General features: G+C 53.3%; 7 protein-coding genes across 7 annotated transcripts; 4 read left to right on the top strand and 3 right to left on the bottom strand.

The window, feature by feature from the left end:
* Nucleotides 1-311: 311 nt before the first annotated feature.
* ASPSYDRAFT_93105 (putative salicylate hydroxylase) lies at nt 312-2,607 on the bottom strand (the record flags this gene model as incomplete). The annotated part of the gene is made up of 5 exons (XM_040852779.1): nt 312-1,255; nt 1,302-2,139; nt 2,196-2,270; nt 2,319-2,444; nt 2,494-2,607. The coding sequence occupies 5 exons, from the start codon at nt 2,605-2,607 to the stop codon at nt 312-314; spliced, it is 2,097 nt and encodes a 698-aa protein (XP_040698887.1).
* A 327-nt stretch (nt 2,608-2,934) lies between these two features.
* Nucleotides 2,935-4,823, top strand: ASPSYDRAFT_159268 (CocE/NonD family hydrolase; the record flags this gene model as incomplete). The annotated part of the gene is made up of 3 exons (XM_040842811.1): nt 2,935-3,729; nt 3,783-4,675; nt 4,736-4,823. 3 exons carry the CDS (start codon nt 2,935-2,937, stop codon nt 4,821-4,823), a joined length of 1,776 nt encoding a protein of 591 aa, XP_040698886.1.
* A 230-nt stretch (nt 4,824-5,053) lies between these two features.
* Nucleotides 5,054-6,030, top strand: ASPSYDRAFT_49222 (cupin domain-containing protein). The gene is made up of 2 exons (XM_040847794.1): nt 5,054-5,929; nt 5,987-6,030. Exon 1 carries the CDS (start codon nt 5,105-5,107, stop codon nt 5,687-5,689), a length of 585 nt encoding a protein of 194 aa, XP_040698885.1. The 5' UTR covers nt 5,054-5,104; the 3' UTR covers nt 5,690-5,929; nt 5,987-6,030.
* ASPSYDRAFT_49221 (uncharacterized protein) lies at nt 5,474-6,329 on the bottom strand. Its single transcript, XM_040847793.1, has 2 exons — nt 5,987-6,329; nt 5,474-5,929 (listed from the first exon to the last, which is right to left on the bottom strand). The coding sequence occupies exons 1-2, from the start codon at nt 6,272-6,274 to the stop codon at nt 5,849-5,851; spliced, it is 369 nt and encodes a 122-aa protein (XP_040698884.1). The 5' UTR covers nt 6,275-6,329; the 3' UTR covers nt 5,474-5,848.
* Nucleotides 6,330-6,637: 308 nt separating this feature from the next.
* ASPSYDRAFT_60827 (uncharacterized protein) lies at nt 6,638-8,189 on the top strand (the record flags this gene model as incomplete). Its single annotated transcript, XM_040849908.1, has 3 exons — nt 6,638-7,039; nt 7,087-7,691; nt 7,742-8,189. The coding sequence occupies 3 exons, from the start codon at nt 6,638-6,640 to the stop codon at nt 8,187-8,189; spliced, it is 1,455 nt and encodes a 484-aa protein (XP_040698883.1).
* A 51-nt stretch (nt 8,190-8,240) lies between these two features.
* Nucleotides 8,241-9,732, bottom strand: ASPSYDRAFT_184578 (DODA-type extradiol aromatic ring-opening family dioxygenase). Its single transcript, XM_040843551.1, has 3 exons — nt 9,473-9,732; nt 9,297-9,427; nt 8,241-9,214 (listed from the first exon to the last, which is right to left on the bottom strand). Exons 1-3 carry the CDS (start codon nt 9,474-9,476, stop codon nt 8,483-8,485), a joined length of 867 nt encoding a protein of 288 aa, XP_040698882.1. The 5' UTR covers nt 9,477-9,732; the 3' UTR covers nt 8,241-8,482.
* Nucleotides 9,733-10,059: 327 nt separating this feature from the next.
* On the top strand, nt 10,060-13,078 carry ASPSYDRAFT_93099 (uncharacterized protein; the record flags this gene model as incomplete). The annotated part of the gene is made up of 7 exons (XM_040852778.1): nt 10,060-10,177; nt 10,241-10,295; nt 10,347-10,579; nt 10,625-11,610; nt 11,656-11,790; nt 11,843-11,967; nt 12,019-13,078. The coding sequence occupies 7 exons, from the start codon at nt 10,060-10,062 to the stop codon at nt 13,076-13,078; spliced, it is 2,712 nt and encodes a 903-aa protein (XP_040698881.1).
* Between the last annotated feature and the right edge of the window lie 439 nt (nt 13,079-13,517).

Genomic DNA, 13,517 nt, shown 5'->3' with positions numbered 1-13,517 from the left:
TCGTAAAAAGCAATATGGCGCATCCAAGGCTCTCATTTGTCCAGAATATTTCCAGGGAATGTATGACATCGGGCTGTTTCCCCCCTCTGCGTTCGGTACTCATCGTCGTGATTGTTGTGATGGCTGCAGGCGCCAACCGGCAGGATGGTGCAATTGTTTCTGACTTCACTAATCTAGCGACTCTTTCTATCTATTCTCAACATCGCATCAATGTCTTGCAGCCTGGCTAATTACAAATCTATCAAGAATGTGTATTCTTTTAGATTCTCGGACTGATACTAGGAACGTTTACGAATATATTTTGAATAAGGTTAATCTATGCGCCTCGCTGACGACACATCAGGCACCCCTTCACCCTCAACAATCTTTGCAGACAAAATCTCATCCACGGGTATTTCTGCCAAGCGCTCGATAATATGGTGCAATGTTGGCAGAGCCTTCCAGTCCAGGCCATCAATCTCCAGCGAAGCCTTCCTTGCTTTGCGGACCCGAGTTACCTTGGAGACAAGAACTTTGGACTCATCCGCATTTGGTACAAGCACAGGGTATTCCACATCCGGTTGACCCTTGCAGTCTGCACCGACCTGGGGGATGTAGCGGTGAAGCAGCAAGCCACCATTGACACCACTGTCTCCCGGCCCAGCATTCGCATTGGGATCCTCGTCTTCCAGGCCTTCCCAGCGGAAACGACCCCAAACCGCACCCTGCCAGCTAGCCTGCAGGTAATATGACCCCTTACGCTCGTTCGCATCCAGGGCGGAATATAGCTTGGGCATCCCGAGCTCTTCACGGCCGCTTACTATTGGGTCGGTGAGGCTTTCGAAGAGAATGGGCAAGTAAGTTCCTATCACAGCCTCCCCGTTGGCCTTTTTATACTGCACTCCATCGATGTATAGGCCAAGATGGCGGTAGCCGCCGCCTCCAAGCCAGTCCATCCCGTTGAGAAGGGTCTGCGAGAATGTTGCGGTGGCGACTGTGCTCGGTGTAATGAAAGAGTAGGAGTCGTTCGGGAGGAGATTTTGAAGGAGTGTCCGACTCGTCTTGAATCGGATCGAGGTAGTTTGGAAGGTGGACTTGTGTGATCGATCAAGACGGCTGAGTCCTTCGAAATCCTGCCGCGGACCGGGCATGGGCCCGAATACGATGGGCTGACGCCAGTACTTTTGTGGTCCTTTGCTCCAGAGATGTTTCCGGAGAATCTGGGTGGAATGGTCGTATTCGTCATGGCCGTAGATGTATTCGGTCATTGTTTTTTCTGGGAAAAGGTTAGCTGATTTTCTGCAAGGCATGTAGGGTCATACCCTCGGCTGGTGGAAGAGGCCCGTGAGAGCTCTTCCGGGTCAATTGCTGGACAGTTGTCGCGCGGGTGCGGCGAGCCTTCTCATACAGCTTAAGTCGGTCGGCGATATCTTCCGGGCGAACATCCTGTGGAAGCATTACACCCAACGAAATAGCGTCTTCGATAGCCATAGCACCTCCCGACGCACGGTACGGCAGGAATGGATGTGCGGCATCTCCTAGAACAGCAAGCCGGCCTTCGACCCAGGTGGGGAGGTCGTCGGTGTCAAGCAAAGGCCATACTTTCAAAGTGGTAGGATCGGCCTTTGACAGAAGTTTCTGGACTTGGGGACTAAAGTCCTTGTATACATCGAGCAGAGACTCTTTGCTCGCACCCTGATCCCACTCCGAGCCGTCATTGATCTTGGACATGGAGTCTGGATGGATACATACGAAGTTGAGCAGCTCGTGGTTGGCGCAGGGATAGATGACCACGCGGCGCTCGGGGCTATCGAACATGTACCATGTACCCAGCTCTTGTACCAAATCCCTCGTATCAGGGTCATCCAGCACATCTTTGCGCGCGATGAGGAATCGAAAAGCATTTTTGCCTGAGGTGAACGTTTTGATATTCTTCCCACCAGGTAGCTTTGATTTCGCTGCGGAGTGTATGCCATCTGCACCGAGCACAAGGTCCCCAGTCACTACTTCGCCATTTTCAAGAGTGATGGTCGCGTTGTGAGGATCGATGTCGACGACCTTATTAGAAGTATGGAGTCGAGCAGGGGTGCCAGGACCCGGAGCCTGAGCAGCGATCTTTAAACCCTCATGGAGATGGGCCCGGTGTACGAGCAGCCAGCGCTGGAAAGATCAGCATGTGCATCAATGGAAGGTAGGTTGAAAGGTAGAAGGTAAACCTGTCGCCAGAAGCCCGCAGTTTTCTCGATATCCAGACAGAAGATTTCCGGGCCGTTTGGAGGGAAGACGCGCATCTATTCCGATGAGTATGTTCCCGACCAACCAGCATATGCAATACGGACCTTCTTAGATTCAACTGCACCGAGAGTTGTGGCATCGATTCCGAGCTTCAACAAAGCAGCATTTGCGTTGGGCGTTAGGTGGATGGCGGCTCCGATTTCGTTGGCGAACCGAGAGCGCTCAAAGAGCTGTTTCCTATCATTAGGACAATCAAGGCACTCAGACGAATGGGATTACCTCGACGCGATGCCCATGCTTTCTCAGAGCAATTGCCGCTGAAAGACCACCAATACCAGCACCGGCAATAAGGATGCGAAGGCCCTGGCCCTCTTCCTGACTGATACTGCCCATTTTGCGTAGACAGACTGCTGTACGGGGCAAGATGCTAGCAACACAAAACTCACAAAGTTTTGGTCTATCCTGAAAACAGAGAATACCAACACTCGCTTGTTAAAACATCCATCACTGCCGGTTTTCCGACAGGCGACTATGGCCTCGGACGGAGAAGAACCGTCGGGTGGCCCGAATCGGCTCCACGTCGGGAGGGTACCTGGATGGCGCGACACACGCAGTGAGGGGGTAACCCAGATATTTATCCCACTTTCCGTGAAACTTATGATCAGACCTCTTGATTTACTGAAGAGAAAATTGATTATTTGTTCTACCGCCAAGCTCAGCATGCCGAACCCTGTGCGCGAAGACATCACCACCAGGGACGAGACCTCGTTCCCCTACATTTTCGAGCAGAATGTAACAATTGCACTGAAAGACAATTCTGGTCTTGTCAGATGCAACGTTTACCGACCAAAGGGAAGCAAGAAATCACCTGTGCTGGTAACATATGGACCTTACGGCAAGGATATTCCCTACGCAGACTTCCATCCAAAGTCCTTCAGCGAAGTCAACCCGGAACACCGCTCCACACACTCCGCTTGGGAAACGCCAGACCCTGCTTTCTGGACAAACCATGGGTATGCTGTTGTACGGGCAGACGAGCGCGGCACAGGCCAGTCCCGCGGAAAGCTCGACACCATGTCGCGCGAAACCAGCGAGGCCTTTTTCGACGTGGTGGAATGGGCTGCGGAGCAGCCGTGGTCATCTGGAAAGGTTGGTCTGCTTGGGATTAGCTACTACGCTGGGAGCCAGTGGCGTGTCGGTGCTAGGCAGCCAAAGGGTCTGGCCTGTATGATCCCCTGGGAGGGAATGTCGGATTACTATCGTGACCGGTGTCGACATGGAGGGATCCTGTCGAATGCATTTATCAAGTTCTGGTGGGACCGCCAGGTTGTGAGTAACCAGTATGGACGACCGGGGCGATCTGCTCGTAACTGGGGCGTCGATACAATTGAGGGCGATTTACCAGAGGAGGAGCTGGTTGCGAATCGCCAGGATCAGACGATTGACAACGCGGAGAATAACTTCAGGGATGACCTTTACTATGCGAGCAAGGAGTACACCATGTCTGATATACAGGTGAACAGGATTGGCCATCCTGATTGACTAGAACTGTACTGACGATTGACCAGGTCCCTCTCCTGTCCGTCGCCAACTGGGGTGGCATACTATTGCATCTGCGAGGTAACGTTGAGGGCTACACGCAAGCAGGCAGCGAACTCAAATACCTCCGCTTCATCACCGGGCGCCACGATCTACCCTTCTACTACAAAGAAGAAGTCGAAATCCAACGTAGCTTCCTGGATGCCTTCCTGAAGGGCGAGGACCGCGCCGGCTGGTCCACAGGCACAGCACCAAAGGTCGACCTCGTCCTCCGCAAAGGAGACGTTGGATTCAACAACGCCGAGTCAGAGAAAACGTACCCTCGTCGCCAGGAGACCGAATGGCCAATCGCTCGCACCCAGTACACGCGGTACTACCTGACATCTCAAAAGGAACTTGTCCTGACCCCGCCCAAGGAACGGTACACCAAACTCAGCTATCCCGCGCTGGGCACGTTGGAAAACCCATCGCTGGTCCAGTTCACCACGCCCGCGTTTGAAACGGAAACAGAGATCACTGGCCACATTGTAGCCCACCTGAACGTTTCTATGAGCCCATACCCTAGCGCCCCGACGGCCCGTGATATAGACCTCTTTTTGACCCTCCGGTACATCTCCCCAGAGGGCAAAGAGGTATTCTACACCGGCACAGCCGGCGACCCGGTTCCGCTGTGCAAGGGCTGGCTGCGCGTAAGCCTGCGCAAAGTGAACGCCCAGCATGCGCGGCACAGACCTTATCTCCCGCACCGAGACTATTACTCGACAGATGTGCTTCCGGTCATTCCGGGAGAAGTGTATCCTGTTGACGTGGAGGTGTGGCCGACGAATGTCGTTGTTGAGAAGGGGGGTAAGATTGTTCTCGAGGTGTCTTCGGGGGATACGCAGGGCAGTGGGATTTTCCTTCACAATTCGCCTACTGATAGGTATGTTCTGGTGATACTTTGAATCAGGGAAGGAATCAGACTGACAAGACTACTATCTAGATCTCCGGAGAAATTCCAGGGCCAGAATCATATCAACTTTGGCCATGGTGACAACTATGTTACACTGCCGATTATTCCGCCGCTGTGAGCGGCACCTATGATGCCAGTGGTGGGTCAGTATAATATTAGACAGAAACGGACAGTGGGTTGCAATTCAATTGAAATAGACGTCCACCTCGGTAGTTCAGTGTAAATCTTCATCCCATCTCCAATGTGTCGCCTCCGCTCCCGATGTGGACCCGAACAGCACGAGTTACCGTAGCTAGATATAACAACCACCCAACAGCCTTAACCAGCCTGCATGCAAATACAAACCAAGCCCATTCTTCTAAACCCAACCCAACGAATAAGAACAACCAAACAGTCACAATGTCTGCCACCGCCACCACCAACAACAACAACGATAGCTCCAAAAATCTCCGACCCCTCTCCCGGTATATAACAACCCACAACGAAACCGGACAGGCAATCTTCTCAACAGCCCTCTCCGAAACGATGCCGGTCCAACCAATTCCAGACAGCGCGCACTTCTCCCTCGCTTACACCTCCTCGCACTTCCCCGCCCGTCTGGCAAACGACAGAGATATCCCCGAGTACGCGCGCTACCTAGAGCCAGGAAACTCGCCGGGCCTGGTCATCTCCAGCGGCTCGGTGTGCCGCATTGTCGATATGCGGCCGGGGGCCACGAGCCCGATGCATCGCACTGTTAGCTTGGATTATGGCGTTGTACTGGAGGGCGAGGTGGAGCTTTTGCTGGATTCGGGAGAGACGAGGTTGTTGAAGAGGGGGGATGTGGCGGTTCAGAGGGGAACAAACCATGCGTGGAGAAATGTAACGCCAGGGAATAGTTGGGCGAGGATGTTGTATGTGCTTACCCCGGCGGAGGGAGTGGAGGTTGGGGGAGTGAAGTTGGGAGAGGAGTTGGGGGATATGGGGGTTAGGGCTAGTTCGTGATTTTTGGGTGGGTATAAATAGAGAGGGAGATAACATGGAGGTGGATTTAGATGTTGGAATGGATATTGATATTATATCAGATCTTGGTATTGGTATTGGGTATTGTATGGCTGCGAGAGCACGCCGTATACTAGATAGAGAAGTGGTAATATGTGCCAGCTAGTATTCCCCTCCAATCTCATAGTGGAATATCCGATCATTCATCCTTCCGCCGGTGAATCTCCATAGTCGAGCAACAGACTTCGTATACTTTTAGCAAAGATCTCATCACATTTTTAGAGTGTAGAAAGAACATACCGCATTCAACCAGCATCCATGTAACATCGATTGAATGAAGATAAACTCCGGCACGTTAGACCCAGCCGCGCGCTCCTCGAAGCTGAGGCTGCGATTCACAGGGCGATAGGGGGGGACCCGACGATGGTTAGTGGGCCAGTTTGCAGGCTGTTGTTGTTGTTGGGGTTGCTGAGGAGATGGAGATGTGGTGTTTTGGCTGGCGTTGGGAGATGGTACGCCGCTGTGGTGGAGTTCGTAGTCGGCGAGGACAGCGAGGGTGGATGTGTTTGTGGTTTCTGTTCTTGACATTTTGGCAGGCCCAGAATATGCTCTGCAGATGGGTCGAAGGTAGATAGGATATGGCGTTGGGAAGAAAGACGCTGGTCTTAGAGCATCCAGACTCCTTGCGGCATTCGGGGAGGGATCCCTCCTCCACATCCCGAGCTGGCCACATCAGACAATCTCCAGCGTATCTGGAGGCAATGAATCCACTCCTTGCATGGTTTCGGAAGATGAGTGGGGAAGCTTTTTGGAGGGAGGTGAAGCTGACCCGAGCAACGGGCGCCCACATAGCGTTTATACCTTCACCATAGGCTCCTCTTCAGCTTGCCCACCTCCTTGCGAGAGCAACAGGAGTCTCAGATACAACTACCAACCATACAGAACGATAGTATGGTCTCTCCGCAGCCATTCGCGCGCCTTGTCGCCGCTGAAATTGACGGCCGCGCACACAACATCCGCTATAGGCAGTCCCAGTTCCATCGGCTGCAAACTGCTCTCGTGCAGCATATCGACCAGATCAGGAGCGCGTTGCAGAGTGACTCTGGAAATGCCGCAGAGGAGGTCCAGGCGGAGGTCTGTCTCGCGCTGAGGGAAGTGCGGACGCACTATCTCTCGTTGAATCTGGAGGAGGACTTGGAGAGAGAATATCGGGTTGCGAAGGGGAGGGATAACGGGGATGCGTTGCGAGGGATGGGCATTGTTTATATCATTCCTGGAACACACACGATGTTCTTTTCGGTGGTATCGGCTCTGGCTGCAGCTTTAGCGGCGGGGAATTGTATCATTATTGAGGTGTGTTTATGAATATCGGATGGAGTGCAGCCTGCTAACTGGTGTAGTTGACCAAGAATACAATGGCCCTTCCCCCTTTGCTTCGGCAGATTCTCCCACAGGCTTTGGACGCAGATACGTTTGCCATTAGCGAGGAGAGACCGGACGCTGCTTTTCTCACCAAGGCTTTGGTGGTTGCGCAAGTCAACACTCCTTCTATCTCGGAGAACAGCGTCACCTCCCCAGCCACAGCCAGGACAGTCGCCGTCGTCGATGGGACAGCGGACATGCCAGCTGCTGCAAAGGCCCTAGTGGATGCACGGTTCGCCTTCGGGGGTCGATCTACATACTCACCAGATGTAGTGCTAGTTCACGAGTTTGCTATGAAAGCATTCGTTGAGCTCGTTATCCTCCACTCGTCCAAGTACCTTTCTGGCCCTACCGGCGAGGAAAGGCAAAAGGCTGTTAATCCACGTCGTGCAAGCTCCGGGCTATCATTTATAGACCTAGCCCACAAAGACCCCAGCGCACGGGTGCTGGTCTCTGGCACTGGATGGGGCATCGTCGAGGTCCATAATAGAGAATCCCCTTTGCTGCAGAAGAAAGTCGATGAGAAAGTTCTCGTTCTCCATCCGATCACAAGCCTTGACGACGCGATTGATTTCAGCGCTTCGTATGTGACTATTCTGTTCACTATTTGGGATTGTGCTAATCGTTGTATAGTTTCGAAACACTAGCAGCAACATACGCCTTCGCCGGGCCTACCTCCGCCAAATACCTAACCCAGTTTATCGACGCCCATACTTCATGGATAAACCAAGTGCCACTTGAGATGCTCATCGGGCCTGCATACCCAGTGAACTCCCAACCAAGCCGTGAAACCCGATACAGCACCGCACTCTTCCAAGTCCAACGACCACAGTTCGTCTCACAAAGCAGCAGTGACGCACTCGTACGCCGGGTTCTGGACAAGCCCGGCTCACAAGAGGCAATCACGGCGTGGAATGAAGCAGTCGCACCACTGCCGCCTACGGGGCAGAGATCTGGGAAGAGTGTTGGTTTCTTCCATCAGGGTATGATTACTGGCGGCATGATTACACTGTTTTCGTTTGTGGCGACGGTTTCGACCTTGGGGTACTATACGGTGTCGTTTTTGAGGAGGAGGATTTGACTTAGCTACAGTGTGATGGTTAGGCTAGATTGTATAATCTTGTCATCTAATGCCTTCGGTTCCAATATTTCGTACTGCTGGTAGTCAATCTGGTACGCTCAATCTATGGAAAGAGCAACGAATGAATCAGCAGCATACTAGACTCACGTGTCTCGTAAGTGGCCGAGAATTCAACGAGTGTGCTAGACTGCAGCAATATAAGGTGGTGCTAAGCGGACTATACTACAAGAAGCCATGCATGTTATACCAAGAAACAAGAAACTATATCAGCCTACCCCAAGAAGGCCAGGACACTAGGCAGCTACTGTAGTCTCCTTCCAGTCCCCAAGCGTGAACTGCGAATTACACATATTCGTCAACTCCCAGCTCTCCGCCGCAAGCACCCCTTTCACCCCTCTATCCTCCCAATCCCCCACAAGGCCAGCCACAAACAACGCCGCCATAAAGTGATCGTCCGTAGCATGCGCATCCCGAAATCTAGGATGCTTCATCAGCCTCGTCATCGCCCGTCTCAAAGCCGGCCCACCGCGCGTCTTCGTAATAACATCCTCAACCGCCTGACGGAACTCCAGGGCCCAGTCCTCCGGCGGCGTCTCCATTGCAAAGTTATCCCGGAATCGCAGCATCGGCGCCCACCGGTTCCGGTACAGATTGTGCACTGCGCCCCCCGTGCCGATGAAAAGGTAGTTCTCTGCGCGGAGAGGACGCAGCACGGATCCGATCTTCAGGTGGTAGTGCGGGTCGTAGCGCGCGTTCATGCTGATGATGGTTGTGGGCGGGGACTGCGTAGGGAACATGTGGATTAGGATGAGGTAGACATCGTGGATCCAGTCGAAGGTGTCGTTCGGGTTGGCATTGAAGCCTTCGGCGCGGAGCATGGAGATGCATCGGTGGGCGGTTGGGATGTCGGGATTGAGTTTGTAGTTTTGGTATTTGTCGGGGTGGACGTAGGCAACGGGGGATTTGTCGGGCGTTGGGTTTGTCGCAACTTCGAGACCGTCGTTGAGGGTATCCCAGTGGGCGCCCTGGAGTTGTTACTTGTTAGTATTGTGTTGTGCAAGTTGATGTTGCGCTGTGTTGATGCTGAGGAAGGATAGGGCTGGATACCATCACGATAACGCCCTTGATTCCGCGCGCGAGAGCTTCCGCACCGCATTTGTGCCAGTATTCAGCAGAGTCGGATTCCTCGCCCAGCATCATTGTTGAGCCGTGAGAGAAGAAATGGACTGGGGTGAGACCTGATGTTGTTAGAAGATGTAGACTTGATGGCTTCGGCGGCTTACCCATGATGGATATGACAGTGTGTTGAACTAGGTCTTTACAGAGACTGTCTCGCTATGGACATTATTATGTTAAGCGAGAAAGAAGTCTATTTTATGAAGTCGAGCCAGAAGCAAGGGACATCCTGTTGTTCACGATTCCATTGCAGAGACAACCGGTCGGATGCGCCCCCACATTCCGAGACCACATCGGGCCCGCGGGGGAAGCGCCAAATGGTATCAGACGATCTAATTTTAAAGATATTATCCTCGGATGATTCAAGAACTTGACTATATGTAATCTCCTGATGCTAGGTTCAGCCAGAGTATCCATGCCCGGCTGTGGAAGCGGCAGTACTTACCCCAGTCAACTGAACTGAACTGAATCATCCCCAGACTCCCGTAAATCTCGCCCGCTTTGCTCTATTTTAGCTGTAGTAAACCGCGGGCTGCGATTGGTCCCCGCATAATGGCAGCTCTCCACGCAGAAATGGACGGGGCTTTGCCGCTTTATTCACTTCTCCAGCTTCAGTCCGGCTTTCCTCCTCCACCTCCCCCCCGCTCCCTCTTCATCCCTGTTTGACCACCTCCCTCTGTAAATGTAATGCAGAATGCCCGATGACTCGCCTTTGGACTCCAAGTCCCGTCAAGGGTACTTCCAGTGCGGCTTCGGCTCGTGTCGGAAGAGCTACAACCGTGCGGACCACCTTATCCGCCATGTTCGCTCACGTCTGTTTTCCAAGTGTTTCTGAATTGGCCGCAGTTGGTGTTTCCTCTGACCGAGCATCGTAGATACCCGCGAGAAGCCGTACGTTTGTCAAGTGTGCAATAAGGGGTTCTCGAGGCCGTAAGTCTCATCAAGTCTCCCTTCGAATTCTTTACTGATGCAGGTTGGTAGGGACCTGTTGAAACGGCACGCTGCCGGCCACAGTCACTCGCAAGACGGAAAGCGGAGGCGCACCACTTCTTACTCGAAGAACGGTCGCGTTTCGCAGGCTTGCAAGGCCTGTGCGACGTCGAAGCTCAAATGTGACGAGGAGAAACCCTGTCGTCGGTGTCGCGATAGGAAGTTGTTTTGCGATTACAATGATGCTGGTGTGAACGATGCGCCGGAGTTTGCGGAGCAGCAAGGTATGTGCAACTTGTCTGTTTCTTTGATCTGTACTGATGTTCTAGGATCCAACGATGAGCAACTTGATGAGGAATTCTCACCAATGGAGTCATCGCAAGATACATTCTCACCTCCTCTACACCCGAACCTGAACACCCAGCCACTTGTCACACCGAACGCCCAGATGGATACGTTTCTCCCACCATTGAATCCGGGACCAGTCGAAACCGTGCCGGACTCATACGACGGTACAGCTCGACCGCAGCCTGATTTCACAACACAAACTGTCTCTCCGCTGGTCGACCACGAGAGCGGAGTATTCAGCGTCGACGGGACGTTCTTCCCCGAGTTCATCCCCGACTCCCTGGTCTCGCTATCTCGGCCCGGTGAGCTCGTAGACCCGTCCGCCTTCCCTCCAAACGACTACTACGCCCACCGCCTGTACGACCATAACCTGAATTTCGACTTCGATCTGACCGAGGTCGACTTCGGCTTGATCGATTTCTACAACTCCAGAGGCTCGGCTAATCCAGCCGTCCAACCCGAGGACCCAAGCGATCGCCTCGATGCAGATAGCGGGATTGCGCTCGGCGCAGAGGCATACCAGCGATCTTCGCTTTCGGCATGGCAACCTGCGCACGAGGACCACGCGTTCGCAGACCAAGCTTATCTATCAGTCCCGAAGTCAATCGACAGCCCCGAGACCAGTGTGCGATCGGAACGCCAGATCCTGTCTGAGCGGCTGTCCCCAGGAAGCAGGGATCTGATTTTCGGCATGGTCCTGCAAACGAGCCTCGGGGCGAACTTGACGAGGATAATGAAGTCGTTCCCCAGTACGGAACTTCTTGATAGCCTCATTCAGGATTACTTTGCGCACCAGAGTCAGCAGGTCGATTCGTGGATCCATGGGCCGACTTTTCATCCGAATGAGCAGAGTCCGGATATGTTGGGTGTTTTGGCTGCGGCTGCAGCTGTGAGATCGACTATTCCGACGATAAGGAAGCTGGGATATGCGTTGACGGAGGTTGTACGTGTTCAGATGGCTCAGAAGGTATGAAATGTCGGTTGCGTCCGTGTATGGGTCTAACAATGGTAGTATGAAACCGATAATAGGACAATCCGTGAGCTGCGGGCTTCTCAGACGTACGTCCTGGTCATTGATATAGGAATCTGGAGTGGAAGCGGCCGACGCACGGAAATCGCAGAAAGTTTCCAGCAGCCAGTTCTGACAGTACGTAGCTTAGCTAGCTAGCCTAACTGCGTGTGAGGTACTGACAGTTTAGATGTTGCGCCGAGGACTGCGCTTTCGACGGTCTATCTATTCAACTATTATTCCTACCCTTGAAGATTCACCTGAAATGCTGGACCGGAAATGGCGGGACTGGGCGGAACAAGAATCGTTCAAGAGGTATGCTTTTTTCAGAGTAGTGTTTTTGACTACTACTACTAACAATACCAGGCTGGCCCACCATCTATTCCTCCATGATGCACAGTCCGCATTGATGTTGAACATTAACCCGCTAATCTCGTACGCGGACTTGGAACTTCCCTTCCCAATGATTCGGCCGCTGTGGGAGGCCAAATCTGCCACGGAATGGAGAGACATCTACCTTGCTAGTGCGACGCCGGGACAGGAGCGGTTGCCATCCTTGGTTGATACACTACGCGACATGTCTCAGTGGAAAGGCCGGGTGGACTACCAGCTCTCCGGCTTCGTTATCCTACACGGTCTATCGGCGCTGATAAACGAGTATCACCGGCTAAAGTTCATCTCGCAAGGCAACTCGAAACACTGGAACGCGCTGGTCATCAACTCGCGACAGCAGGAACTGTCGCAAGTCCTTGAGCATTTCCGCATGATCAGCCACGAATGGGCGAACATGCCCGGTCCTGAAATATCCCTAGTATACGAGGTAATGTCCATGCTGGTGTTCATGTCGGTCGAAGACCTGCAGCTCTTCGCAGGAAAAGAGGACAAGAAAGAGGCGAGAAGAGTCTACCACAGCGCCCTGGAATGGATCAACAGCGTCGACTCTCGGCGCGCAATCTGGCACGCAGGCCAAGTCCTCCGAGCGGCGAAGGCCATGCCACCAGGCGCACTGACGGGGTTCTTGGCCGTCGGGGTGTACTACGCTAGCCTGGCATTCTGGTCCTATAGTGTTGTGTCCAAGGCGCGGGAGTCCAAGATGGCAGCCAACGTCGATATCGCGAGCCCCAACTCGGACTCGAATTCGGCCCTGCGAGACCGCTACCCGATGGTGTTTCTTGACGGCGATGAGACCAACGACGTGCACAAGTTCATCTCGCTTGGCCGTGGCTGTCCAGCGCTGCATGGGTTCGGAATCCGCGGGCCTGCTGTTGTAGCCGACCCGGGGCGAGTGATGGATGTGGCGCAGGGGCTTCTGCGGGCGGATGCTCCTCACGACGCGTTGCCGACGTTGGTGCAGGGATTGTGCCAGTTAATGAATGATTTGGGGAATGCGGCGCGATCGAGTGCAACAGCAGGAGTTGGGAATTGACTTTTTCCATTTCCAGACCCACGGCCACCATTCCACAGCCATGTACCGTAGACTTCAGATTGAACTGATTGATAACCGGGACGATAAGATTAACAGCGTCGGCGAACCCACGGAACTGGAAGTCTGGGCGCGGGCGAGATTCCTGATTTGCCTGTATTTGTAGACAGCCAAGAGCAACGACCCGGACGAATACGAGCCTGCACTCCCGCTGATTTGTCTGTCCTGCAGACTTTTCGTCCCAGTTCCCCATCTGATAAGATGGGCTGATCTGGAGATTATTCGACTGCGATCCGTGCACGCCGTTTTGCTCTCTTTTTATCCCTGCCCACGCCAGCTGGAGCTCCTTTCGCTTTTTCTTTCCCCTGCTCGCGCTTGTGATTCTTCTCCTCATTTGGTCTTCTTTTATTGATAGGGACCGATCGACAAGTGTATTCCACAA

Source organism: Aspergillus sydowii (genome assembly GCF_001890705.1).
Source record: "Aspergillus sydowii CBS 593.65 unplaced genomic scaffold ASPSYscaffold_12, whole genome shotgun sequence".
Taxonomy (NCBI): Eukaryota; Fungi; Ascomycota; class Eurotiomycetes; order Eurotiales; family Aspergillaceae; genus Aspergillus; species Aspergillus sydowii.
Note: the sequence above shows the minus strand (reverse complement) of the source record. Positions and strands in the feature narration are given on the sequence as shown.

What these genes read in the sequence shown, in the direction of transcription:
- ASPSYDRAFT_49222 (XM_040847794.1), top strand. Translation starts at nt 5,105, where the DNA reads ATGTCTGCCACCGCCACCACCAACAACAACAACGATAGCTCCAAAAAT.
- ASPSYDRAFT_49221 (XM_040847793.1), bottom strand. Translation starts at nt 6,274, where the DNA reads ATGTCAAGAACAGAAACCACAAACACATCCACCCTCGCTGTCCTCGCC. An exon ending in ATGGATGCTGGTTGAATGCG is followed by an intron (nt 5,930 to 5,986) that starts GTATGTTCTTTC and finishes AAGTATACGAAG; the next exon opens with TCTGTTGCTCGACTATGGAG.
- ASPSYDRAFT_184578 (XM_040843551.1), bottom strand. An exon ending in TCAAGGGCGTTATCGTGATG is followed by an intron (nt 9,215 to 9,296) that starts GTATCCAGCCCT and finishes TAACAACTCCAG; the next exon opens with GGCGCCCACTGGGATACCCT.